Source organism: Antennarius striatus, chromosome 6, assembly GCF_040054535.1.
Source record: "Antennarius striatus isolate MH-2024 chromosome 6, ASM4005453v1, whole genome shotgun sequence".
NCBI classification, from domain to species: Eukaryota; Metazoa; Chordata; class Actinopteri; order Lophiiformes; family Antennariidae; genus Antennarius; species Antennarius striatus.
The window spans coordinates 15,716,088-15,743,892 of NC_090781.1; the positions used below are offsets into that span (position 1 = coordinate 15,716,088).

The following is a 27,805-nucleotide window of genomic DNA, read 5'->3' on the forward strand; positions in this document are numbered from 1 at the left end:
GTCTTTCTGTCTGTGCTGTTTGGGTTCTAGAGCATAATCAAAAAATAAATGATTATAAGTATTTTTTGCCATGAAACTTTCAACTCTCAACAGCCAACTACTTCCATCATATATACACTTATATATACACATATATATGCCTTTTAAAATTCTGGAAATGTATTATTTGATTTTTTTTTTTTTTAATTTGTATTAATGCTAGTTGTACAACTATGTTGCATGATGTACCGATTCCAGCTTGTCTCTTTTGTGACTCCACTAGGACGTGGAGGATGGCCGGGAAGATTCTCTCCAGATCAGGACGGTCTTTCTGACCATTGGCACCATCTGGTGGTGAATTTATAATAGTACTTGTGGCTCCATGCAAACATAGCAGGTCTGACAATGTCGGTCCAAAGGAACGGTGTTATTTTAACTGCGAGCGTATGGTTACGTTTGCCCGGCAATAATCAAGATACATAATCTTTTGTTTATTAATTCAAAGTAGGTCTAATACAAAAGCTTCAGTTTCTGACACTGTTGTTTATATACTTTAACACAGGACGAATTTAGATTTGAAGTCTAAGCAACAACAGAAATTAAAGCAGCACCTGAACTGCACCCACAACTGATTTTAACTCTGTTATTTATTTGTTTGGTTTATTCCTTCTATTCTATACTGCTACGCAACAAGGTCAACAGCACACATAGACAGAGAGGGGAAACATTTTCAACAGTTTGACAACAGACACAACTACAGAATATAATCAGTAAGTGCAAAACAGGTTATGGTATTCCAAACAAATGATTTCTCTTCCATCACTTTTTTTATTTATTTTCATTTATTTATTCTTTGAAAGTGAGCCCACACTGGATATTCATAAAAACAGAGAAATGACAACTTTATTTACACGGAAAACAATCTGATCAACTTGGATGCATAACACAGTTTTGTTTTTTTTTAAATAAGTAAAAATAGGAATGCATAGAATGCAATTTATTTTCAGAAGAGCATGTTTCTTATTAAAATAACACATATAACATACATTAGATGTGTAGCACTAGATGCTGGGGATGCAGCTCAGTGGTAGAACACATGCTCTGAACACATGTATGCTGCCCTGGGTTCAATCCCCGGCATTGCAGCCCTACGGGCGCACAAGCCAGCATTAACTGTAGGCCAGCCTGAATAAATGCAGAGGATTACGGCGGGAAGGGTATCCAGCACTAAAAATTTATGATTATTAAAACAAATATGATTGTTCATCTAAAATGGGAAAAGGATGACATGCTGTGGCGAAAGCCGAAAGGAAGTAGTAGTGGTATATCACTAGATATTAACATATCTCACTCAGATACTTTGAACAAAACTTGTTACCACAGACTTAAAAAGATTAGTGCTTATGTTTGTAAAGGTTCTGCAGATACAAAAACTCACTTGTGATTTTCTTCATATATAGACGCCTCCACTGCTCCCACTGTGATATTGTGGTTGAATTGCTGATTTTTTATATCCTATGAACACAGGAGTGTGTGGGACCGGATGAAAACTGGACTGGTAAGATGCAGTCAGGTTGCTCGCATTGGTCAGTGAATACGGCACAGAGTTGTTACTGAGGTACAGGGAGTTGGCTGGTGCGTTCAGGTTTCCGGTATAGTTGGAACTCCCCACTGAGGAAGGGTGAGCCATGCTGTGATACAACAATGACACATTTTCAGGGGCTCCTGGGTTGTAGACAAAATGAGGGTTGATTTGTGCGCCATTATTTGTCACGACTTGAGGGATGGCTTGCAATGGCATCACAAGGTGAGGTCCGGTAGAGCTGTTCTGCAGTGAAGGCTGGTGTGTAGAGGACCGGAGGCTGGATAAGGTTGAGAGAGGATGATACCCCATCAGAGCCGGCTTGCTGGTCACTGGTTTGTAACTGAGCAGGTGTGCTGGATGGTACACATCGAAAGAGCCTTTCTTTGAGGGCAGACGACGGCAGACAAACAACAGGGCTGAGGCGAAAAGGAAGGCACCGGTAACCCAGCCAATGTAGAGAGCTTCTCCCAGCTCCCTCCTTTCAGCATCAATCAGCAAAGGATTGTAAAAATCCCTGATGATGACGTGGCCTGTCCACGAGACAGGGATAAAGACACAAATAGAGGCCATGAACTGCATGACGCCAGCAACCATCAAGAGAATGGTCTTAGCCCAATCATTACCCCGAAAACAGGAAATGCACTGCATTCCTGCCAGAGCCACAAGGAGCCCCAAACCTGATAAGGCCAGTGAGCAGCACATCAGACCCCTGGCAGCCTGGAGGTCTGGGGGCAGAAACAGCAGGGAGTCGTACACCTTACACTGCATCCTGATGTCGGCCTGTCGGAAGCAGTTCATCCATAAACCTTCCCAGCGAGTTTCCATCACAATAATGTTCGCCCCAATGAAAGCTGTCACTCTCCACATGGGCATTCCTGTAGCAGCCGCCGCCCCAATCAGGCCAATCAGGCCAAAACACATCGCAGCTATCTCCGAAGCAACATGAACCATTTTTCAAGGTATGACAATCCAGTTGTGTCCAAAAATTAAGCTAGCACCTCATTTCAAAATTTGATTCCTTAGAAGAAATTCTTGCAATTGAACATGGAGATGTGTCCGAGGCAACCACAGTCTTCTCATCTGATGCAGTTTGTATGCGGTAAGCCTTGGTTTGTTATGGGAAGGATACTTTGCTGTCACCTGGTTGGCTCACAGCAATGGGGGTAAGAGAACCTCAGCTTATTTTGTGTTTATGGTTTCTCTGGCCATAGCGGTATGTTGTCCTGTGTGTGTCCGATCAGTAAACACGGACAGATATGAGATAAAACAAACAGTTCTCAACCTGTTCATTTATCATGTTGTGATTATTGTTACTCTCTAAGACCATAAATCATCACCAACAGCTATCATCTATATTGTTGTCATATTAACATCTACAAGTGCTTCCACCATAAGTCTCATGATGCATCAGTTATTGTTTTCATTTTCATGTATACGTCTGTGTGTGTGTGTGTGTGTGTGTGTGTGTGTGTGTGTGTGTGTGTGTGTGTGTGTGTGTGTGTGTGTGTGTGTGTGTGTGTGTGTGTGTGTGTGAGAGAGAGAGAGAGAGAGAGAGAGAGAGAGAATGTAACTGTGTGTCAATTTATTGAAATCATCAGCTGTTATGCCTTATTTGTAAGACAGGACAACTCTTAATGGAGTGATGCATATTTCATCTATTCATGTGCAATTTGCTTTAATCACAGAGTTAATATTTAATCCCTTGCCCACCTGTATAGACTGCACTAGAACAGTGTACTTGTATCTGTATGTTTTTTTTTCTATTGTCATAGCAATTAAAAAAAAAACATAATCCTTTTAACAAACATGCAAACTGCATCTGAAGCATAACCCCCTTGATGGAAACAAGGAATAAAAAAAATCCAAATTTCCATGCTCCTGGAGTACTTGTGTTGACCACAGAGGGGCATGCATAACGTCCATGGTGGTAGGAGCAGAGGCAGTCCAGTTTTTGACTGTTGTATGTTCATTTTGTTTCACCGTAAGTAGCATTCATTCATTTATTCATTCATTCATTTTCTGTACCACTTCCTCCACTTTCGCAGCTCAGTCTTGCTGGAGTCTATCCCTGCAGACTGCGGGCATAATGTGGGGATACACTCCGGACACTTTGCCAGCGCATCACGGAACCACATAAAGGATGAACAACCACTCACGTACACACACCTATGGACAATTTGGAATCGTCTAATCTATACGAACTGTATATTTTTGAAGGTGAGAGGAAACCAGAGAACCTGGAGAAAACCCATGCAGACACTGGGAGAACATACAAACTCTGAACAGACAGGACTCAAACCTAGAACCATCATGCTGTGAGACAACACCGCTACCCACTGCACCAACATTTGCCATTAAATCGTTACATTTTCAAAATGAAAGGCAAAAAGTAATGTTTACTTTTTCTTTGACATTTTCTTTTGTTTGAAAATATGATTACATTCCGTTTGTCAAGAATAGTGTTTCCTTGTTCAGCTCAGATGATCAGCAGCAGTTTGGTTTTATCCTAGAAATCAAACAAGGTGTGCTAACAGAGCTCATACATTTGACTGGAACAAGATTGAAGAAATGTTTTGTTCCCTCAGACATAACGAACTGATGTCCACCCAGAAATTAATCAGACGGGTCCTGATCTAAATCTTTCTATGTCTATATTCAAATGACTTGCAAATTCTGATCAAAAGGTCATGTGACCATCCTTTTAGGTGATCTTTGGCTTCTTCACAAACACTTAAGTTTCCACACCTTTAACAAGCAGTCCTAAACCTGAATCTCATGCTTATATGGCTGTTTGCTTAGTTCCAGTTTCCATGAGCTCCAGGGCACCAAGACTCACTCAGTTATTTTCAGTTCAAACAGACTCACAGAGAATGTTCCGAGCTTTAGACACACATTTTTATTTCAGTCTCACAAAATAAGTAGAGTATGCCATTTTGTAAGGACAACAGTCTCTTCCTGAAATCCCCATCTTCCTTTTGCTTTTGTGGATCCTGCATCTAATACTGTTTAAACAAATTGGATCTGTTCAGAAAATAAAACAGTAAATAGAAACATTTAAAGTCTGTGCTGCACAGAAACTGATGGTTGTGTGCTGAACAGACATAACATTTTTCATAGCTGTAGCTTTGATGATATGGTGTGGGCATGTATTTCAATATAAAGCTCACACACAACTTGAAGTCAGAAAGAACGTATATTTTCATTATTAACTTCTCAGTCATGTGGGTCAAGGACAATGAACACAAACACACAAATGCCATGTTTACCAGTAAACAGCATGCAAATAAAAAAGTGAACGCAATACACCAAAGAATGTTGGTGTAAAATTCTATTACACAACACACTTAAAAGGTATGACAATTAAGCATTTCCTTACACAAACAAGGTTATAATTATGATTCTTTAAATAATATATAAAAACAGTGAATAAAATGGGACATTCATTTGAATTCATTGTATTTTCTATCTACAGTAATTTTAAATTCTTGAAATGTGTTCTTTTTTTATACAGCTGAAAATCAGTTTTGACAATTGAAAACTATCATAAATTCCAAGCAAACCCCACATTAACAGGGTATTTCCTTTCATAGACCATGAGAGTGATCATCATTACCTTGATCAGGTTTAGAGTTTAGCGATAAGCCACCCCACTGCGTACAGAGGGCTGTCTGGAGTAATAGCTGTTGTTGACTGAAGGGTGTCTTGACAGCACTGGCTGTGCCACAGGTTGGGGTTGGGGGATAAACACCAGAGGCTGAGGCTGTAAAGGTTGGAGGGATTGTGGAGGATAGGATGTGTAGTCTGAGTTCCTCGAGTATAAATACCGTTCATAAACTTTTTCTTCAGACTGCAGATTGCAACAAATAAACAAGCATCCCCCGACAAAGAAGAAAGCAGATGCGACCCAGCCGATGTACAGAGCCTCTCCCAGCTCCCTACGCTGGGCATCGATGAGCAGGGGGTTGTAGAAGTCTCTTATGATGACGTGACCCGTCCAGGACACAGGGATAAGAACGGCAATGCAGGCCATTATGATCATGCTTCCTGCAATGATGAGGACCAGTCGCTTAGCCCGGTCGTTGTTCCGGATACATGACGTGCACTGCAGCCCCACCAAACTGATCAGCAGACCGAGACCACCCAGGGCCAGAGCGCAGCACATGAGCCCCCGTGCCGCCTGTAGGTCAGGGGGCAGGGCCAGCAGAGAGTCATACACCTTACACTGCATTCTGATGTCGGCCTGCCGGAAGCAGTTCATCCACAGGCCCTCGTAGCGGGTCTCAAACACAATGATGTTCTCCCCAATGAAGGCTGTGACTCTCCACATCGGCATACCGGTACTTGCTGCGGTCCCAATCAGTCCAATTATTGTCACTATGAGAGCCACCATCTCCAGTGCTGCATTGGCCATTCTGTCGTCCGCTTATTCCTCCCAGCTCATACGTGGAGGGTTGTCCAAATACAGTGTGACTATAATAGGAAGCTGTGGATTCTCTTTTTCTTGGGTGGATTTACATCCTAGGGGAAGAGGTGGAGCAGACTGATGTTCACCTACTGTGCCTCCTCCCTGTGGACAGGACACCAAGGAGGGGTGGGAATTGTGACCTGTTGCCAGGAAACAGTCCCCCAGGCTGTTCTTTTGCACACCTACCACAGGAGCTGTTGCAAGCTGCCACTTTGTTTATTCAGAAGTCTCAATTTACATTTTCTCATCGTGCAAGTATTTTCTTTCCTTCTATTTAAAAAAAAAAACTTACAAAGTAAGAAGGAGCCGCTTTTAAAGTTTAGCAGCGTAACCTTGACAATACTAAAAAGAAAAATGGTTAACGAGTTTCTAAATATGGCTTCACATTTCATAAAACATTAATCATTTCTGGGGTTTAGCTGAGTGTTTAAACTCAGCTTGTGTTGTAGGTGTTGCTAACAGAACATTGCACGAGATACGGACAAAAGGAGAAAACAGGATTTATACTACACCATCTTGTTTCTGTTTGTGTGTGTGTGTGTGTGTGTGTGTGTGTGTGTGTGTGTGTGTGTGTGTGTGTGTGTGTGTGTGTGTGTGTGTGTGTGTGTGTGTGTGTGTGTGTGTGTGTGTGTGTGTGTGTGTGTGTGTGTGTGTGTGTGTGTGTGTGTGTGTGTGTGTGTGTGTGTGTGTGTGTGTGTGTTGCAGGATAGCTTGTTCACCTGTGTGTCATTGACAGTGTTGTGTTCTCTTTCCTTGGTGAGGAAGAAAATGGCTGTCTGTGGCTCTGGCTTTGTTTAGATGAAATCTCCTGACAGCGTTGTGTTGTGGGTGGATCTATGTGAGCTGGTTTTACCTGTTTGGGCACATTACCGCTGTTAACAATGGCTGCTGCGTAACTCAACAACATAGTTCTACGTGGGGGTTTCAACAAGAACATTTAGACATTTACTGTTGGAGTGATCAGGCAAAAATACCCCAATAATCTTTTCCTCAATCTTCCCTTTATTGTAAACCAAAATTGACCTTACAATTATGAAGAACAGTCTGAAAACGTATACACATTTACAAGAAATCCTCAACATTCAACACAAATTATTTGGAGGTATATTACTCAGAAAAGGCTTAGTGCATGAGTTGTTCTCAAAGGACTTGTCAGCAGAGACTGTAAAGACAATAACATCAACCTTTAACTACAATATTTTTACGCATTTAAATTACTCTAGAAATGACTAGTATCATTTAGTCTGAATTTAACATATAGAAATAAACAAAAACAACAAAACCTCACTGTAACAGTCTTCATAACCAAAACATAAACAGTTCCATAATAAATCTTAAACTCTGCAAAATTCTTAGCCTTTTTGAGAATGTTATGAAATAGTCAGCCATTTCCAGGGACAGCTTGTAGTCAAAAGAGTTCTCCAATTTTGTGTCTTGATGTCTCCCTCTAGTATTGACTTGGTGTGTAAACTATCGATCCCGGTGGGGGTGCAGAGTACGGAGGCTGGTAGGAATATGCCGGCTGGTACGTATATGGTTGGTATGCGGGTTGGTAGATGTTTCCCCCTGGGTTGTAGACAATCTGCTCATCTGGCTCTTGGGTGTGGGGAGCGTGACGGCAGAGCAGGATCACTCCGGCTGTAAAAAGCAAAGCTGAGGTCACCCAACCGATGTAAAGAGCCTCCCCAAGTTCCCTTCGCTGGGCATCAATCAGCAAGGGGTTGTAGAAATCTCTGATGATGACATGGCCAGTCCAAGACACTGGGATTAGTGTGGTAATACAGGCCAAGAGAAACAGACAACCTCCAGCCACAAGAACGATGTGCTTGGTGCGAGCCCGATGGTCCACCACCTTGGTACACTTCATCCCAACTGCTGAAACAATGAGAGCGAAGCAGGTCAGGGCCACGGAGCTGCACATCAGACCCCTGGCAGCCTGGAGGTCCGGAGGCAGGAACAGCAGAGAATCGTACACTTTACACTGCATCCTGATGTTGGCTTGTCTGTAGCAGTTCATCCACAATCCTTCCCAACGAGTTTCCATCACAATTATGTTCTCCTCGATGAAGGCTGTGACCCTCCACATCGGCAGGCCCGTCACAGCTGCCACTCCAATTAGCCCAATAAAACCAATGATGATGGCAACTACTTCGCAACAAATGGCATCCCGGCGTTTCTTTTTCTCAAGTCTCTGTTTTTCCTCATAGATAGAGTCTTGATAATCTGAATAGGCCTTGGCTTGCTTCTCATCGTAGTATGATCCTACGTAAGATTGAGGAGGTTTGCTGTAGCCGCTGTAAGCAGTGGCGTAGGACGCCATTCTGACTATAACACAATCAGATGAGGGTAGACCTCTGACTGCACTCTCACAGTGTTAGAAATAAATCCGAGTGGAAAAGCAAGTCAAGGAACTTATACACCCACAAAAAAATGCTAATGATGCAATGCAGCCTTACTGGTTGAGCTACTTAGCTGCCAGATAAATGGAGACAGGCCAAAGAGCACTTCCTGTTTTGAATAACAATACAATGGCCACTTCTCACAATCAACACTGATTAGGACCATTCATCCAAAACAAATTAAATTACAGGGCAAAGTCACATTTGATCAATGTCTACTTCCTCTCTAAGGTTGTTTTTACTCTTTCTTTACTACACACCTCAATGGATGTTGTTACTTTGGGAACATTTCTTAGTCAGTAAAACCTATTTATAATATATATCCACTTATGAAAAACAAAAATATTTCCATTGGTGGTTGAATTCAGATCTAAAATCCCTTAATTAAATATCTGTGAAAGCAATTAGTGCAAAATGTATCATATCTTATATGACAAAATAAAACAACATTGTGTCCTTATTTTATTATTTTATGTAGGTACATTTATCTAGGTTGTGATCTCTGATAAACTTGTGGTTTTTGTGAAACTGAAGGCTTATAAGACGATCCCTCCCAGCCGCTTCCTCCTTCATATGTAAACAGAGATGATGAAAAGGTGTTATCGACAGAAACTTGAGTAGGATTGGTTTCGTACTACCTCAGCATTGCCTATTTGCCAGCAGTTGTCACTGCGTCACAGACACATGCTGCACAACTTCTTTGGCGAATGGACTAACTATATTTATACTATTGTGTTTTTTTTTATTATGTAAATTTTTTTGGTGCATGAAAAATGACTGAACAATAGAAGTGAGAGGTATCCAGGGTGTTGCTTGTGTTGTGATAAATCTCTTTACGTATTTTTGTGGGAAATAAATGGTATCTTTGGAAAAAAAGGCAATGACCCAAACACACATACAAGCAAATCTTTATTGACTTGTTGAACAGGTTGCTATAATGACTAGGCCATGAGATATTACAAAATAAAAAATGCAGTTCATCAGGCAGAAATGTCCTTGAAAATTCAGAAAATCTTTTAAACTTTTGAGTCACATGAGAGCCCGATAAAATTCACGTTACTATCAAATAACAACGGATTTATTTCGATATGCAAATAAGCAGATCCCAGTATAGTTGTCTGTCAATATTATTAGATATTTTAATGCAGTTGTGAAACATTTGAGAAGACAAGACAGATAATGGCAATGCAAGCCTTCATTTCAAACAGCACCGTTCAAATTTTCACACATATTCATGGTGCATATGAGTGCTGGAGGGTGCACTTTCCAAGTGCATGCTCTCCTCTTTTTTTGTGTCCCTCGCTGCCACTATGTAGGCATCGGTGTAGTACTCTTCCTCCTTTGATGTACGTTTGCTATAGACGAATAGAAGGATTATCCCATTGATTAGCAGAATGCCAGACGTTGCCCAGCCAATGAAGAGAGCTTCCCCCAGCTCTCGTTTCTGAGAATCGTCTATCACTGGATTGTAGAAGTTCCTGATGACAGTGTGGCCCACCCAGCTGACTGGTATGAGTGTGATCAAGCAGGAAAGCAGATACAAACTTCCCGCCAAGGCCAGTGTGATGTTCTTGCTCCTCATATTGTCGCCACAACAGTTGCTTTTCTTGATCCCACATCCTGTTACGAACAGAGCGATGGCAACCAGGATTATGGAGGCACACATGAGACCCCTGGATGCCTGCAACTCTGGTGGAAGGATCAGCAACGAGTCATATACCTTGCACTGCATCCTGATGTCAGCCTGTCTGTAGCAATTCATCCACAAGCCCTCCCAGAGTTCCTCCATCACAATGAGATTGGCACCAATGAAGGCAGAGACTCTCCACATTGGCAGAGCAGTGACGAGTATGGTCCCAAACAGGCCAACGAAGCCCAGGACCAGGGCTAAAATGTCCACCTTTGCTTTCATGGCTCAGAGAGAAGTTCAGTCTCATCTCACTTCAGCATGTAATACAAAGACTGCCCAACCAATCCAGTTTAAGTGGCTGGAAAGCTGCAATAGTACAACCGTGCCTGAAATGCCATCCTACTGGTTTACACCCAACTTTATGTTCATGGGTTGCTCAAGAACAGAATAAACAAAAAAAGAATTTATCATGTCAAGTGCTGCACATTAATAACTTCTAACCATGCATGAAGAAGTCACTGGCTCATGAAATATGACTGTTCTGTCATGTGCAAAGCTGCCAAGATCACTTTCAGTGATTGTACAGCGAACATGTGATCAAACCCAAGACATCAGTTATATAATAATACAGCAAAGACACAGCAAAAAATGTTTTGTGGCATTACAAACATTGTTTTGGCCACACACCCACACATAGATGGTATCTGAATGTCCTCACAAAACTTTGTCATAAAAAGCTTTTTATCACATCTGCTTAGCAAACTTATAGCTCCTGACAAATTCATCATTCTACCTTTTTGATTGCTGTGTTTCTTCAAAGAAATATTTTGATGTGCGGACTTGTTTATATTTTCAGTATGAGGCTCATTTAGCTCTCCTTATTTATAGGACTAAGAACCGATTGACTGTCTGACAGACTGTCGGGAAAGAATCAATCTGTTTTTATGCTTGTGTCATCATATTGTGTTTAGTAGTTTTATAAAATTAGTATTTCTTTTTCACTGGATGATGGTTACATTTTAGACAACAAACAAAACCCAACCCAAATATTTCAGCAATTATTATCATGATGTACTTTTAATCATTATATTGTAAGCCCATAAAACCAAAATTTTGGACGGACATCCCTTACCTAAAAACAACAAAATGGCACTCCTACATTAAGTGTGACTGAATAGATACAGTAGTATGATTGCAAACTAGAACATGGTCAAACCAACGGGGGATTTGAGAGTGCACAATGAAACACTCTTTGTTCATAGGAAAGGTATGACCAACACCTGGTCATGCTGTTACGGAGAAGTAGGAGTGACGGGACAGGAAGGAGGAGACGTGTAACAGGAGATGTCATGAAGCAGGAACAGAAACTGGAAATCCTGTTGAACAGGTTTGTTGAATGATACTACCTTTATTATCCAAATGTTGACAGTTTACTATATACTGAGAAACCCTGTAAATGTGAACTCAAATAATAGAAAATGCCATTTGAACTTAGAGCTGGTGTTATTAAAGTTTTAGTTATCGTTATAAAAACAACATGAGTCATGCTGAATACACGAAAGTACACAGTAATGTTTGAGCGAGTATTGATGCAAACAATGATGAACATTAACTTTAGACTAGGTATGCCATCTACTGTACAATAATGTACTACTTATTCCATTCTCAATCTTCAATCATCATTTTATAAAATCAACATATAGATTTCTTCCATATTCTTCCAGTTGTGCTATTTTATCTCGAAGAACAAAGGTTCGCCTCCTCTTTCATCCTTCGAACCAAGGGCATTTGCAAAGTATGCCTGTCTTATCCTAGCAGCCTTCCAGCAGATACCACTGCTGCAGACAATACAGACTGTAGTGTTTTTTCCTCTAATTTGAGGGAGTGCCAAAGCTTGTATTTTGGGTGGAGATTGACAAGTGTGATAACGGAGCTATTGGTAAAAGGAAACAGGTCTGGATGTCCACACAGCTCAGACAGAAATTTTTAAAAAAATATAGGGGAAACATTGATTACTATGTTGTGTGTTCAGCTTTGTATACGTGATGAAAACTGTCTTTGCCCAAACAGGGATGAAAGCCAACAACGGCTGCATTACTGTATGAGGATGTATACTTGACTCAGCAAATAAGTGCAAAGGTTTGATTAAGTCTTCTCAGAAAGGCCACATTATTACCAAAACAGAAAGGCTGTAATATTTCAGGACATCTCAGATTATTTTCATTACCTTCCATTAATAAAAATACTATTCTTTACATAGAAGAAGAAGAAAATATACACTTTATTAATCCCCTTGGAGAAATTGTCTTTTCACTCTTACTATATATTTAAACCTGCATGTGTGTACAGGCCCCTGAAATAAACACACACACACACACACACACACACACACACACACACACACACACACACACACACACACACACACCTGTAAGCATGCAATTTATACACAGTGGGAGGCAGAGTGACTGGCAGCTATTTCTTGGTGCGCCCCAATTGAGCAGCTTGTAAGGGGACGGTGCCTTGCTCAAGGGTACCTCAGCAGTGCTTAGGAAGTGAACTGACACCTACTGTCAGCTCACACTCCAAATGTTTTTTGGTCTACACGGGCCTTGAACCTGACCCTCCCGTCCCCAGTCTTAGTGGACTCAGCTACTGCCGCTCATAGTAGTTTAGTTAATCTATTTTGATATTGAAAAATGTGAATTTTCAAAATGTTTATGTCTTTAGGCTTCTTCTTCTGAGGAAAATAGTTAATTTCAGTTTTTGAACTTTTTGGGTGTTTTCATGGACAATATAAAAGTATAAAAATGGAGCAGATTCAGCCACTGTGATGTTAGCTGCCGTTTGTGGACTGGTATTGTGAGGAGTTTTGAGTTACAACCAATGCTACTGGTTGCATTTGAGAACTTAAGGTAACATTTTGGTTGTGATTTGTTGAAGACAAGGACAAAAAGTATCTCCAGCTTTGTATTCTTCTGAAACTACTGAAGCCCCCTCCTGGTCATTAGAAAGAATGCAGGTAGACAGCAATTTGATACCAGATGTTCCTTTTCAAATCCTTTCACTAAGTTCGATTTTTTTGTTTTGTTTGCTTTTGTTATTTTGATTTTATATTTAATTGCAATCCATCTTTGTGGTCTGCCTTGAGGCAGGGAGTTGTGTTAAACTGACTGATCATGCATTTTTTTACCCACCCATTAAAATTTCTTTTGGCAGTGATCTTCAACGAGCACAATGTAAGCTGAATAAAACCAATAATAACCAATCACTACAGAGGCGTGATTTGAATAAGTAGGAAATAACTTTATTATGATATCAATACATCTTCTATGTACACAGTACAGTATTGTAATAAAAATGCAGTCTTAATAGCACAATGAACTGTTTATAAGCATGATGTCGTTCATTTCTGTCATACTGCAAATCTTTTCTCTTGATTGCTTGAGCACATTTGGACTCTCCGTGAAAATGATGAACTATGTTTTTGCAAATTAATTTACATTAAGAATAAATAAAAACATTGCTTTGTAATCCATCACTAGTGAACATGTTCTTTAAACACAATAACTTTTAAAATAGATGATATGCAAATTCTCTAAAACATAAGAGTGTGCACACAAGTGAAGACTGAAATTTAGCATCCAACATTTTGTAAATGGCAATACAGAGGAAAAAAGTAAAACACAAGAAAATCATATCACAGTAAAAAAACAACAACAACATTAAACAGCAAATTCAAGTAAAACAGGATTATGTTAAGTTCAAAAAAACTTTCCTTGGAAAAAGTTTTTCCAAGGTAAAAGATTTCTCCAAGTTGTAAAACAAGAATGAACCTTACAATGTATAACCAGGAAATCTGAAAACATGTCAGTGTGTATATTCATATGAAAATGTACAGTACAGTAAACTATGCAAGACAAGACCTCTGCAATTATTTATTCTATTTCTTTAAGGACAAAATATACACAGCCCTTAACTACTTAAAATATCATCTCTGAGTCACACAAACAAAACAAATATTTATATTCTTGCAATGTCCAAATTTGGCAACAGCAGGCAGGGCAATAGAATTATGCCCAGATGTGCAAACCATGCCAATCGTAAGCAATTGATTAGATTTCATGATTGTACCATTACTTCATCTCTCAAAGTGTACATACTTGTGTGACAGCATTCAATTCAAGATTTAAATGCACTTTAAATTCCTGTATTGCTCCACTAATTGTCTTACCTGCACATAAATCATTTGGCAAAAACTTAAGGTAAGAAAAAATACATCTCCTACTAGTTATGTGATATACAGTACATCAATGCCCATGCATTGTTTGTGAAGACGGATGACTTATTCTTATGGAGCCCACGTGACGCTGTTTGTCACTCGCTGTCTGGCTGTCTTATTCAACATTTATGTGCCACAGTCTGGGAATGAAACAGATTGCTTTCTCCGTAACCAGATCTCCTTGTCCATTTGCTCCACATTGTCATCAGTCACGATGCTCTGCTTGTCAGTGCTGGACCACTTCACGTCATCAGATGTCTCACTAGCCGATGGGGACTGGAGGTTCTTGCTCTCTTCTCCTTCCTCACTTGCCAAGGACAAAGCCATGATGGGAGATTCCAGGTCAGTGGACAGCAGTCTGGGTGTCCGGCAGAAGTCATCATCATCACTAAGGATGTCAGTTTCTTTCACCTCTTCTTGGTCCTCATATTCTTCGAGGTCAAATTGCTCTTCCACCCAGCGATCGGTGTCACCTGCTAGGTCAGACTGTTGCTCCTGCTCTGGTTCATCGTCCTGCTGCAGCCGAATTATGCCAGCCTTCTGTGGTGAAGCGAGGTCCTGCTCAGGTTCGCCATCAAAAACAATGTCTGTGTCGATAGTGAAACGGTTGCGTACCAGCTTCCTTCTGCCTAGAGTCCTGGTGGGGGCAGATGCTGCACAAAACGGATCACAAAAACAAATTCAACGATGATAATGATGGTGGCGTTAACATATTCACAGCATTTCTTTTGTTTTCAGTAACATAGGACTAGTTGAATAAAATGGAAAGAACTACCAGAATTTTCTGAAAGATTCAAAATAATTCTAGCTATTGTCTACATATTAAATTTGCAGGGATAATCGGGGAAAAAAAAACTTGAATTCATAATTATTTTACCAAGACGACCCTATAGGACACTATAAGGAAAAAAGGAACAAAGCCAGAATTGGTTCACTTGATGCTATTGGTTGAATGCAGCCAAAGACCAGCAGTTACCTGCTCTATTTATGGCAGGGCGAGCTCCCTTCAGGGCACAAAGGCGCTTTCCTCCAAAGGGCACATACTGCTGGTTGAGTGGTAAACTCTCTGTTTTTAGAAGCTGCCGGCGGTGCTTTTCCCTCAAGATGGAATGGACTGTCTTCAGAAAATCCTTTCTGCTCTCTGGAGAGCTGAGGGTGACAGAAGGACATGTCTTCAGATTGTCAGTTCGTAGATAACAGTAGACAGGACCGTATCAGTGAAGGCTCCTATCTGCAGTGGGATTCAACCTCTATTAGAAGAGATACTCACCTACAGCACAGCTGAAATGTCCTCTCTGGCCTTCCCTCTGACTCAGATTTTATGTGGACTATCTCGCAAACAGCTGAGCCCTCCCCATCTGAAAAAAAAAAAATTAACATCAGATGTTCTTATGCACAGAGTACCCCGGTAGTGAACTAATTTAGAACAAAAAAAAAGAAGAAGAAGTATTTCAATACAGCAGAAGATTCACTTAATAATGTACCTGCATTGTTCAAAGACCTGACTTGAAGGGCATCAGTTGGGATCATGTGACGGAATCGGAAGGGGTCTTTTTCGTCTGAAGACATAGAGGCCCGATGGGAGCCACCCTACAATCGTTCAAACAATGAAAATTTTAAAAACATTATTTTCCTCATATGGTGCACCTCGTAGTATACAATGGCAGAATATGATCTTCCTTCCTTGAAAGCACACCATTTTCTTTTTCTGCTTGGATCCATCTCTGCATATAAAGACCACTGCTGTTTTGAACACTAAAAAAACAATAGGGAAAAAAGTTTACTCGGTTATCACGAATGCTTGTTTATGTTATATATAAATGTTATTTATGCTATTATGTTATAAAAATGAAACCCATGAAGTACCAAATGTTGCCATCTGGGGCTCTTTCTTCCATTTCCCCAAAGAGGCAGGGGGATTGATCCAGGTCACACTGGTGTGGAGGAGTAGGTCGCCCATGGACAAATCAGCAACCTGGAAAAAAGCAACAGAACACCAATGATCACAACAACGTACACTTTAAAAAGTAGAAGAGAGCAGAACCACTTTTATCTCACCTACCTCCTTCTTTTCTCCACTCTGCTCAATGATAAGCTGATCAAACACCGCTCCAAACTCCTCATGGATCTTCTGCATCTCATTGATGTGGCTGGCCACTTTGTTCATGGCTTTCATGGCAACTACAGAAGAAAGGAGAACCACAAGGTCATAAGACTGAATCCTTGTGAGAACACTCAGCCATGTGACAGGTCCTTACCATCCAGGTGGTAGTGCTCTTCACTGTCGGAGTCTGTGAGCAGGTAGAGCTCCTTCAGGAGGAGGGGGTATTTCAGCACCCTCTGGATGGGTTTGATCAGGTACGACTCCAGGGTGGAAGAGTGCTGCTGCTTGGGGTTGCGTTCATCCAGGAAGGCCTTGAAATTGGCATCAGTTTTGGCTGGGGAAAAAAATTGCTTTGAGCAAATTCTAGATATTTCACCCACTTTCACATTGGAACTTTGGTGTGTTCATTACAAACAGATGATTCTTCTCAACAGTGGTTTAACAAAAGTCCTTTCAGTTATGGTCTGCTGTTTGGTTCAACGGTTTTTTTTACATCAATATACAAATATACACCTATTTAATGGGTTAGCCTGTCCTACATTAAAAACTAGCTGTAGCAAGGTCAAAAAGAATTGCTCGATGATGAGTCATTTTATCCAAGCAATGGCTGTTAAGTATATTAAAAACGATTTTATCCAAATAACAATATCAAACTCTAGTAGTCAAGGCACTGAGTGTAAAAAAGAAGCAGATCCACTCAGTGTTAAATGGAGTGGGTGTACTAAAGAGAGGTAAGGTTGTTCAACGCTGCTTATTATATCTGTTGCAAGACTTTTCAGCCTTGGGAGCCACCAACTTAAAAGTATGCAGAGGTCAAATGGACAACTGTCTGGCTGACAACTTGGCAAGCAGATTTATGGAGCTCTGCACAATAAGACAGATGGTTGATGGATAAATATGTCCTCATCTTTGAGCCGAGAAGGAATGTCAACCCAAGAGTACTTTTACTCACCCTTTACGAGAACCTTAGGGACTTTGGTGTGGCTGGCGCAGAAAGCACTGTAGAGTTTAAAGCGATCTGCATAGTACAGGAAAGAGCCTCCCAGAGAGAAGAGGATTTTCTGTGGGGAAGGTATGAGAAGTTACCCAACTAGTGATTTTAAACATGTATATTTTTGGGATACATTCCACAAAGAGATGGCAAACCTTGAACTGATCCACTCTCTCCAGCTTCTCCAGATCTGGAACCAGTCTGGTTCCATCTTCCAGAGTTTTGAGAAATTCCACCTGGAACTCCACCATTTCCGGCAAGTTCCCAAACAACACATCCAGCTAGGGGAGATGAGCCAAATGAACATAATTTCTCTGTACTCCATTTATAATATTCTACGGTATTTCATTTTTGTTTGTATCCATTATGAGTCCCCTGCTTTCATTGTAGATCTTCAAAAAAGTAATAAAATTGCAAGTGCTTGCAAAACATCACTGTTATTTGCCAACCCCCCCTCCCCCTCTCTCTCTCCCTTCACATCCATCCCTCTTGTCCTTGTGAACAGCAACTCTTCACATGATTATATAACCCACTTTTCTTAGAACATTTGAACAGTTTTGGCATTTTAAAAAGCCAGCTACCTTTCACAGGCTCATTTGACATACCTCATCCTGAGTGAGGAAGGTCTCTTTCTGCAGCGGTGTTAAATATCTCCCGATGAGGCAATTGAGATCCTGGAAGAGAAGTGTGCATTATGTTTGATTCAACGTTGAAAAACAGACATGAAAGCACAGAGGTTTACATAGGTTGTAAGGAATATTAAACCCAAACAACGATCAAAATGGGTGAAAATCAATCTGAGATTTAAGAGAAAAGGGACTCCTTTTTTATGTAATGGAAGGCATAGATAAACATACGAATGAAATTAAGTAGTATTATTGTAAAGATCTGGTAAATATATCATTCAATTTCTCCAAATAAGGCTGGCTGAACAAAACATTGCACTACATTTCCCATTTTATTACTGTCAACCCAATATAAAGTCAAACAGCGTCATTTATTGAAATGTTGGTCTCAAGCCGATAAAATGTTCAAAAGATTGACATGGAATAGACAAAAAACAACAACTTTTAATCAGAACAAATTTTTAAAACGTAAGCAGCAATCACAAAATGAAACCAAACAAAGTTGACTAGCCACTGAATTACGTCTTTCATTTTGTACATACCTGCATTATATTTCAAAAGCACTTAAAACAAATCCAACCCGTGCATACGCCACACACAAAAGCCACGTTCATTTGATTTTGGGTAACTAGGAAAACAGTCCAACTTCTCCAAATTCAAAGCCTTCCCATCTGTTCTACAACACACTGTTTATTGTGCATAATATGATTTGTATAAAACACGCGTATGTACAGTATATCCCCAGCCCCTGAAATGAGAACATGTTAAGACATTTTTAACAATCCTAGTGTAAATCCTCTTTATCCAGGTTATCGCACTGAAACACATTTATACTGGCCAGGAAAAAAAAATTAGGTAATATCCAGGCAAGAGCACAGCTGTGCACTCCTTATACCTCCCGAGAGTCAGGGATAAATATGGATCGGTCATGTGGAATAGGTGAGGGCTTACACAACCCAAGGCAGGCAGAAATACAGATTGATGGACAACAGCAACACAAGCACACTCCCGAGACCATCTGCCTCTCACACAAGTAAGATTAATGATACTGACTTTGACATAGGTGCGTTCGGTCTCCACCAGCTCACAGATGACTTTGCGAAGCTTGTCAGCATCGGACAGCTGTCGAGGAGTTGTAAGAGGTGGGAAGGGCGACTCCGGGCTGGGAGAGGATGACACACACTCCGAGGGATTCATGTCATGGAGACTGCGGCAAAAAGCAGCAACTTGCTCCGTACTCTGCAAATTGAGGGGGGTGAAAGAGAAAGATTCGTGGGACGATGAAATCTGCAAATCCAACGTCGAGGCAAAGGAAACAAAATCAAAAAAAATGAAAAAGTAGAAGAAACACCTTTTAGCAGAAGCAGGTTTTACTTTTCACCTACTGATGCACAGAGAATCATGACTGTGCAGAGAGTGAGCCTGGAAACAGGCAGAGAAGCAGTTTTGAAAAAAAAAAGAAAGGAAAAAAAAGCGTCTTTGCGCTCGTTTGGTCTATTTTCAGTCCGTCATAACAATGACTCTCCACCCCCTTCTATTCCACTCATATCCCTCTTTCCCTGGTGTTTTCCTCTAACTGATGGATCGGTGGTGTAATGAGTCATCTATTTCACAGAATCAAAATACACACACACATACACACACACACAATATCTGTCCATAAAGTGTAGGTTGCCATGGGGACCAGCCTTGATGTTCATTAGACTATCATTTTGGATGGAAATAGACCCCACTTAACAGCCTACGTGTCTGAAGTAATACACTTTATTTGCAACAGGCTGCAAACTTTCCTGCCATAACTGCTATATTTTAACTTTGTCATTTGACATCAATACAGCCACAGAACAAAAAGCACAAACAAAACTCTGCATTTATCTCACCTAGAAGGTATTTAACAGATAAAATGTTTTCTAATATTCTGTTATGATACATAAAGATCAATAGAAAACACCACGGAGCAAGCTGTCATGGCATCATAACAAGAAATACCAGCAGGTATTGATTTTTATGACTGACAATAAGTAGACAATATTTTGAAGCAGATTTAGGATAGATGGTTCACCAAAGTGACATGGGAGGAAAACTTATCCATTGACCCACTGACGCATTGTCACAAAAGCTTCCCATGCAGCTTTGCAGTTGACAATAGTTCTCTAATCAGACAGACACCCATATACAAGGCATGACAGCTGTTTTGTCCCCCCTGACAATTTCTCAAAATAATCAGGCAGATCTCAATTATCAAATCAACTCGGAAGTGCCATGTCTGTGAACGTCGTGTAGAAAACTCAATTTACACCAGATCACTAGTGCTATTTTAGCAGAATCTGCAGGGAACGATCTGCTGCAGGTTTTCATTTTTATCATTAAACATGGTAAAAACACAGAAGTAGGGTTAGGGTTATTGCTACATATTTTAACCCTGCCTGCTATGTGCAGGAAAAGCTAAAAAGAAACTACAATCAACTCAGTGCAAGTTCAAGTATAGTATGACCACCAAGTTTAAAAGAAAACACTTGCAAGTAAAACAATCAAAGGTTGAACACAATCTTTAAATAAACTTAATTCTTTCCTGCCCAGTCAAATCAGCAGAGCCTTATAAGACTGTCACAGTCCAGTCATAGTTTTCAGACTCACAATCTGGGCTAATTAACACCATGGCAGCTTAGTTTGCATGGACAGTCATGACATGACTGGCCACGTAGAGAAGGAAAGAAAAGAGGGGGAGGGAGGCTCAAAACATAAAGCCTTCAATATCGCAGAAAAAGAAAAATGGCAGATAAGAGAGGCCCTCTCGGGTGAAACTGTCAGTTGACAGAGATGAGCATCTACCCCAACTAAGGAAATATATATTCGAAATTATTTCAAAGAATGAAAGCTCTGAAGGAGTAGGAAGACGATTACACGTCTGCCCTCTGAAACTGAGAGAAGCCTCAGATCACAGCTTGAGGTGCCAAGAGCTCTACAACAGTGAGAGAGTGAGTGTAAAAATGCTGAGTGTAATTTGTCAAAGTCATGTCAAGCCATGGTTGTCTGCAGAAAGTCAGATCCTCCAATCTGTCCATGTATTACATTGGTAGCAACAGATAGCCAGGTAAAGAAAACTGATAGAAAGAATGATTCTCACCAGATGCAGCATGTCATAGATGGAGTCTGAGGAGCGCTTCCTGTGTTTGCTCCACTTGAGGATGGACATAGCCAGGTGCAGGTGGACAGTCAGCGTCAGTTTAAGAGCCAGAGAGGAGACTCCTCGCTTTGGAAAGAGTCAACTCTAAACTGTGCCTCTCTAACACATTTCTCAGCCTTTTTTTTTTCTTCCCTATTTGAAAAAAGGAACAAGGAGCGGTGGTGCTTGTGATGAAGGATGAGTGAAACTGCACAGCCTCCTTCTCTCCGCCCACCAGTGCTTACAGTCTTCCAACTCCCCTTCCTTTCACCATCAGTGTCTGTTGTGGTTCTGTCACTGATATTCTGCTGCTTCCTCTCTCTCTCTGTCTTGCTCTCTGTTATCTACAGGCTGTTAAACTCAGGCACACATTGTGAGGGTGAAGATCTAGCCAGCTCCTCCACCGTTATAGTAATATTATCATCCAGAGCAGGGAGAGCTGATGAGCAGGAGCAAAAGAGGTTTCTCCTCAAGGTGGAGCAGCATTGGCCGAGTGAGCCATACTACTGCAGTGGAATATAAATGAAAAATTTCAGGAATGGGGTGGGTGATGGGGAGAAGGGAGCAGCAAATGAGATGCTGAATACAGGAACAGCGATGCAAGAGGTATTACTGTACATGAAGAAAGTGAGTAGTCGGCATGCCAACATGTATTTAATGGTAGGTGCTATTGAGAAACGCTGAATTCAACATTTTATCCTGACCTGCACATTCTTGTGCCTCTGGCTCCCTGAAAATGTTGCTTTTTGCGATGTTGTTGTTGTATCTCATCAGGTTTCAGAAATGTGTACCTAAAAAGGTATACAGTGCGCAGTCGTTCCTCGCGGTTAATGCGTTCCAGGAACCACATGCGATTAGCAAATTCTGCGATACAGCGACAATCTTATTATTTATTGTAATTTAAATGTTTATGAAGCCTCGCCATACTGATATTAAACCACCTTCTATCTGCATTACCCTTTCACACATTCTTACGGACTGTTTAAAGCACTTTTGTGTCTCACAGAAGTCCGAGACTCACAGAATGTAGCACACTTCCGGATACCGTCAGCCAATAGAATGCGTGTATGGTATCACGTGACTGTCTTCCAAAAAATCCGTGATGACTACAAAAGCTGAAATTTGACCTTGATCTAATTTTCTCAAGGTCAAGGTCATGATCTCATTTTCTTCCCTATTACCGCCAGAGTAATGTGCTTTTTCTTTTGTCTTTCTATCTGCAACGGTTGTGAAGCTATTTGGTGGACGGACGGACGGACGAACACACCAACACTGACAATTACAATATACTGTATCACCGCTTCGCAGGATGTAATAATCACTGAGGCTATGTTGCATGTTACAGAGGATGTTTGTCCTTTAGTGCACAAACAAAAATCTCTTTCAGAGGCCAAAGTAACATTTTCTGCAGGGGTTAAATTACTGGGTATTCATCAGTCGCTGGGGGAATGCTCTTCCTGTCCACAACATCATTTAAGGGTTTGTTTTTGGATGTGTTCAAGCATTTGTTGCAACAGTAAGTTTAAGAACTTAACTGTGTGCATGTCAAACATGAGCAAAATGTGTCTCCAGACATACTGGAAGGACTTGGTTCCACGATGAGCTTGGGGTTCATTTCCAGACACTGCTACTGCATTTCTTGATAGGAAGACTTAATCCTAACATATCCTGGTGTAAGAGGGTGCAATCTGGTGTTAGAAGATCATGACTTCCTTTGACAAAGACTAATCTAGGAAAAGAAAACATCACAGATGGAATGTTTAACATCTTTTTCCTGTGTTTTGCTGAAAACTTAAATCCTCACTTTGATCAGATCACGGTAACGTGTTTCATTACAAAACCTGGTGAGAATTTTAAAAGAAAAGTGATCCTTGAAATGAGGCAATGATCACGTTTTCATTTGAGATCTTCGAAAATATATTTTCATTCAGCATTTTATGAGTAGGAGCCCAGCTGTCGTTGAAGCCAGATGGTAACAGAAAGATGCCGTCGGCTCAATCAAAGAAAAATCTATCTTTGTACTTGGTATTAGAAGAATTCCTTCACTTGTTTACTTATTTTGACAAAATTCAAGGAATTTTTTTCATTATCTGTGTCCAAAAGTTCAGATTAATTAAAATAAATACACTTTCATTCATTGTGACATCGATTCAAATCACCACAGAAATTTGAACTACTGATTCAAATCAACATTTGAAGGCAAGTTTAATCAAAGACCCATCAATTAGTTGGCAGCTCAAACTGGACAACATAGGATACGATCCATTCAGAAATGCAGGCACGTTTAATGTCAGAGTGTACTAAATAGCTCGAACGGTGAAGTCATGAATCTGGATACGGATCTGCATGGGCATAAAAACTGCTTAATGGACACGACTCCACTTCCTTAAACCAGATACATGTGGTAGCAACAGATGGAGCCCACAGAGCTAAAAGAGATGCTTTTATAGGACAAGGACAAAAAGCAAATGGAGAAGCTGGTGCATCAAATGAAAGTTTCAATTGGACACTCAGCAAATTCCGAAACGTTGCTCATACCTTTCTGCATTCTAACTCGCTGAAGATCTCAAAGTCATCATCCAGGCTGTCTCCAGAGCTCTCTAGTAACAATCCGACGCCATCGTCCAAGATCTCCTCTGCACAAAAAACAAACAAAAACAGTAATGCTTGACTGCGATGAAATGCTGCAGAGCATTTTATTTTTTCAAATGTGATGTTTTAAAAGCACTGTAAAGTACACAGGAAATGCTGTCATGGACCAGTCATTTCAGACCTTGGAAAACACTCAAATGTAATCAACCTATTCCATTTGAGTCTGTGTGGATTCACCATTTTCACATAAAGAAACTTCTGTCTCCAAGGAAAGTTGTAAGAAATCTTATCTCCTCTTTTTTCTTCCAATAATTAATACAGAAACAAACATGGAGCTCTAGAATGCTTTTCAACACTATTTCCTGTGCTAAATTTGTCTCCAACAGCTGCTAATAAAATATGCAAATGTGCAGATTGTTTTATCCGGCTTTCAATGAATAACAAAACCAAGATGGATTCTGATTCGATTTCAGTCTGTATTTGATGGTGCTTCTCACCTTGACTCTGGGAGAAGATGTCGGTGTAGAGATCTTCCTCTGCACCTGAACGGCGTGGCGGCAGGTAACACAGCTGACGGCGGTCCACCGAGGGCAAGGTGTTGACTGTTAAAGCTAGCGAGGCTTGAGAAAACGCAGCCTTCATGTCTAAGAAGTTCAGACTGTGAGAGTCTTTTCCATTCAGTTGAAGTATTTCATCTCCTGCATTAAGACCTGCAGGGTGTGAAAACCATCAGTTTCGATTCAGTTTACTGTCTGTCACACTTCCATATTAAATACACAGAATCAAATTCTGAAAATAAGAAAAAGCTAAATATACAGAATTTGTTAGGGTCAGTCAAAGACATCCTGGACAGAATTGCACTCATACAGCATCCCTGTCACATTTCACTTCCACTAGATGTGGGTGTCTACATTCTGGGCATCATTTCTTCACAAAGACAATTTACTATTCAGTCTCATTCCATTTTGAGTTGGAGGCTATTTGGCCCTCAACAATTGACTGTCAGTCCAGAATGGCTTATTGTTGTGTAACAAACAGCATCCATTAAATTCTGCTTGTTATTTCTAGAGCTGACCATTAAACTCATAATTTAGATGAAGAGCTGACATAAGAAACCGGAACATTTAAAATTGCCACTTTGGGGATACTCTGCTGCAGAATCCGCTTTTCTTTGCCTTTCAGACACTCAAGCATGAACCATGGCCTTGGAGGAGTCAGCGTAGGTATCTCACTTTGCATTATTACAGCATTACTGCGTGTGCCGTACCTGGATTATGGCCACCTCAGCATTATACTTTGACAAGGCTTAACCTTGCAATCGTCACCTCACCACAGCTGCTTCACATTGGTAGCCCCACTCCAGAGCCCGAGAGCAGTTATGATTACAGTAATCAACACTCATGAAAGTGTCTGTTCTCTGAAACCTTCCCTGCCTTTTCAACAACATGTGCTAATGTATTTGTGAAGACAGTATAGATGCCCTTCATGTGAGGACAATGCCCCCTTTAGAAATCGTGTGAAAGAACAGAAAAACGAATGGTCTCTTTTTTTTTTCTTCCTCTAGCTCCAACACATCAGGTTCAAAACACATCAAGTGGTTTTGAAGGGAGTTCATTTGATGTAAATGAAGGGTAATGAACCTTTGGCGAAGGCTAAACCACCCGCTTTCACATCGGTGATGTAGAGCTGCTGTACTCCATCCTCCTCCACCACTGAAATGGAGAAACCTGGAGGTGGAAACAGAGGGGGAGAGAGATGAGAGGAGGACAAGACACGAACAAAACATCTGAAGAATTTGCGCAGTAAAAATGGGAATGGTCCCGTATAGCTCAAGAAAAATCAATTATCACTTAAAATGGCCACAATCATATATGAAATCTTTTGAGAGCAACAACATTACAGCATCTTAACCAATATAATTTAAAAAATACTTTAGAATTCCAGATCTGAAAATTACACAGAAACATTTAAATAGCTTTTACCATAACCAATCATGCAGGATTCATTTCTGTCAAACTGGATCACTTTTGTCATTTTGGGGCACAGCTCAATTTCTTTGTACAGCTGCAAAGAAAAAAAGAGGTTATTATATAAAATGTGAAACAACAGCCTGTTTAGTACATAATCTGGTGATTGGGTTAGTGACAGCAGAGAGCGAGGTGGCTTTTGACAGATGATTACACGATACACAGTAAATACAAAAGGGACTCCAGATATAGTTACAGTAATCAAGACTTTACATCAGTAGATTTATGTTTGGGCATAGGGTCTTCCCATGACAGAAAATCTCCTGAGAAAGCATATGGAATCAAAAAGATCAAAATACAAATGCGATGAATAATTAACAAAATATGATTTAAGGGTGTGTGGTTTTCTCCATACTTTTCTCCCACCCTGATGCAATTACTTTTGTTTAGATTCAAGATTGAAAAAGGTCAACAACATATTTGATGGAGAACAGGAGAATCAGATGCCAATGCAGGGATAACAAACCAAATCGCAGACATCCTCCTCTGGCTTGGGAATGTAGAATTGCACTTGGTTTTCAATAAGAAATTTGAGTCGCAAGTAGTGCTTGGTGGGATCGAGCTGATGAGCCTGTGGGATGAGGGACAGAAGGATGATAAGTTGTTTGATACCAGAAATGTGACAGTAGCTTATCAGCAACTCATTTTTAGGAGTTGGAAACAAAAATTAAGCTTTTCAGCATTTTTACCTAGAAAATCAGATTTGTATCAATGAGATATCAGTCAATGTTAGTTCTCATCTTTCTGACTCCGCAAGAATTAGATTTGACTCATTAAGTGTTGTTATGAGAGCCAAGAGAGTGAACACCAGTGAAAAAAAGCTATCCAAATTTCTTTACATGCCTGTTCTGCATTCATCACTGGGGTGAAATACAAGCTGTGGGTTGGGTCAGGTCGTTTAAGACTGGCTGCTGTTACCTTGCAGATGGTTTCCAAAACGAACAGTACAGACTCCCCTGGTTGGATAATGGTCAGCACCGGCTGGTCATTTGGCAGACAGACCCATGATGGGGTGATGTGGTCGGGGAGCCAGAGATCACTTTCTGTGCTGGGACGTGGAAGGTCTACCTCGCTTCCATCCTCGCTTTTCTTTGAACAGTCATTACATGATTTATTAAGTCCGGTACTTAATGAACTCTCACACTAGTAGTTCTCATTTAATTGGCTACAGGAACTATACTCACAGTAGCAGCAATACATTTTTCAAATCTGGTACATTACTTTCCATTTTCTTAAAAGCAATGAAAGAAAATTACAACCCCTAATGTGACTGTAGTCGTCACCTCTAGGCCATGCTGCTTACTCAGCATGAAAGGAGGATTAAATTGGACTTGGTTGACAAAGTTCCTTCATATTTGACCAACATCTCACTGTTAATGTTAATGTACTCAGATAGAGAACAGCTCTTCCTTACTGTTTGTGTATTGCTATGTTCAGCATACATGCCATCGATGGGCTTTTTTTCTGGCTCGCCATCAGCAAAGACCTGCTAGGACAAAAAGAAGAGTAGGTGATCAGAAGGATTATCTTTTGGGTTACGTGAAAGTAGATGCAAATCGCAAAACCTTTCAGACCTGCTTGATACTGGGATGGGCTTTTGTTTTTTTCTTCGAGGTAGTGTCAAGACCCCAGAGAGAGTAGAATCTACTCTTGCGTTTGCTACAAGAACGAGACATAGCCTGTGTTCGTCGTCTAACTCCCATCTCTGTTCGAGCTGCCACCTGCAAAAACAAAACCACTCCATCAGGGCTCAAACACACAGAATAAAGCGGACAGAAATCTGATTGGGCTTATGTCATGTGACTTTTTGCAAGTGTCATGAGGTCAATCTTAACTTGACTTTTATTGAAAGAGCATATTCTAAACAATAAAAAAGAAAGACAAGTAGAGGTGAGGGAGGACATAGAAAATTAAGATCCAATAAAAATATCCTAACACACAACATGCGTCACGTGATGA

The 27,805-nt window shown here is 40.6% G+C and overlaps 5 protein-coding genes across 6 annotated transcripts in view; all 5 read right to left on the bottom strand.

Annotated features, from left to right (window-relative positions):
- Nucleotides 1–897: 897 nt before the first annotated feature.
- LOC137596935 (claudin-8-like) lies at nucleotides 898–2,638 on the bottom strand. The gene has a single exon (XM_068317765.1). It carries the CDS (start codon nucleotides 2,513–2,515, stop codon nucleotides 1,430–1,432), a length of 1,086 nt encoding a protein of 361 aa, XP_068173866.1. The 5' UTR covers nucleotides 2,516–2,638; the 3' UTR covers nucleotides 898–1,429.
- A 1,816-nt stretch (nucleotides 2,639–4,454) lies between these two features.
- On the bottom strand, nucleotides 4,455–6,199 carry cldn8.1 (claudin 8.1). The gene has a single exon (XM_068317333.1). It carries the CDS (start codon nucleotides 5,973–5,975, stop codon nucleotides 5,196–5,198), a length of 780 nt encoding a protein of 259 aa, XP_068173434.1. The 5' UTR covers nucleotides 5,976–6,199; the 3' UTR covers nucleotides 4,455–5,195.
- A 798-nt stretch (nucleotides 6,200–6,997) lies between these two features.
- Nucleotides 6,998–8,395, bottom strand: cldn8.2 (claudin 8.2). The gene has a single exon (XM_068317450.1). It carries the CDS (start codon nucleotides 8,347–8,349, stop codon nucleotides 7,477–7,479), a length of 873 nt encoding a protein of 290 aa, XP_068173551.1. The 5' UTR covers nucleotides 8,350–8,395; the 3' UTR covers nucleotides 6,998–7,476.
- A 955-nt stretch (nucleotides 8,396–9,350) lies between these two features.
- LOC137596973 (claudin-17-like) lies at nucleotides 9,351–10,438 on the bottom strand. Its single transcript, XM_068317822.1, has one exon. It carries the CDS (start codon nucleotides 10,338–10,340, stop codon nucleotides 9,651–9,653), a length of 690 nt encoding a protein of 229 aa, XP_068173923.1. The 5' UTR covers nucleotides 10,341–10,438; the 3' UTR covers nucleotides 9,351–9,650.
- Nucleotides 10,439–13,356: 2,918 nt separating this feature from the next.
- The window catches only part of LOC137596540 (rho guanine nucleotide exchange factor TIAM1-like), a 38,525-nt gene continuing 24,076 nt past the window's right edge, over nucleotides 13,357–27,805 (bottom strand). For both annotated transcript variants that reach the window (XM_068317178.1, XM_068317179.1), the window contains exons 8-27: nucleotides 27,421–27,567; nucleotides 27,261–27,332; nucleotides 26,765–26,935; nucleotides 26,313–26,417; nucleotides 25,802–25,883; nucleotides 25,460–25,546; nucleotides 24,317–24,529; nucleotides 23,766–23,863; nucleotides 19,115–19,300; nucleotides 18,041–18,109; nucleotides 17,591–17,716; nucleotides 17,397–17,505; nucleotides 16,599–16,778; nucleotides 16,403–16,521; nucleotides 16,207–16,315; nucleotides 16,037–16,095; nucleotides 15,825–15,930; nucleotides 15,611–15,698; nucleotides 15,317–15,489; nucleotides 13,357–14,993 (exon numbers count right to left, since the gene is read on the bottom strand). In XM_068317178.1, coding sequence (XP_068173279.1) covers nucleotides 14,467–14,993; nucleotides 15,317–15,489; nucleotides 15,611–15,698; nucleotides 15,825–15,930; nucleotides 16,037–16,095; nucleotides 16,207–16,315; nucleotides 16,403–16,521; nucleotides 16,599–16,778; nucleotides 17,397–17,505; nucleotides 17,591–17,716; nucleotides 18,041–18,109; nucleotides 19,115–19,300; nucleotides 23,766–23,863; nucleotides 24,317–24,529; nucleotides 25,460–25,546; nucleotides 25,802–25,883; nucleotides 26,313–26,417; nucleotides 26,765–26,935; nucleotides 27,261–27,332; nucleotides 27,421–27,567 — 2,826 coding nt within the window. In that variant the 3' untranslated portion in view covers nucleotides 13,357–14,466. The remainder of the gene's footprint in view (nucleotides 14,994–15,316; nucleotides 15,490–15,610; nucleotides 15,699–15,824; nucleotides 15,931–16,036; nucleotides 16,096–16,206; nucleotides 16,316–16,402; nucleotides 16,522–16,598; nucleotides 16,779–17,396; nucleotides 17,506–17,590; nucleotides 17,717–18,040; nucleotides 18,110–19,114; nucleotides 19,301–23,765; nucleotides 23,864–24,316; nucleotides 24,530–25,459; nucleotides 25,547–25,801; nucleotides 25,884–26,312; nucleotides 26,418–26,764; nucleotides 26,936–27,260; nucleotides 27,333–27,420; nucleotides 27,568–27,805) is intronic.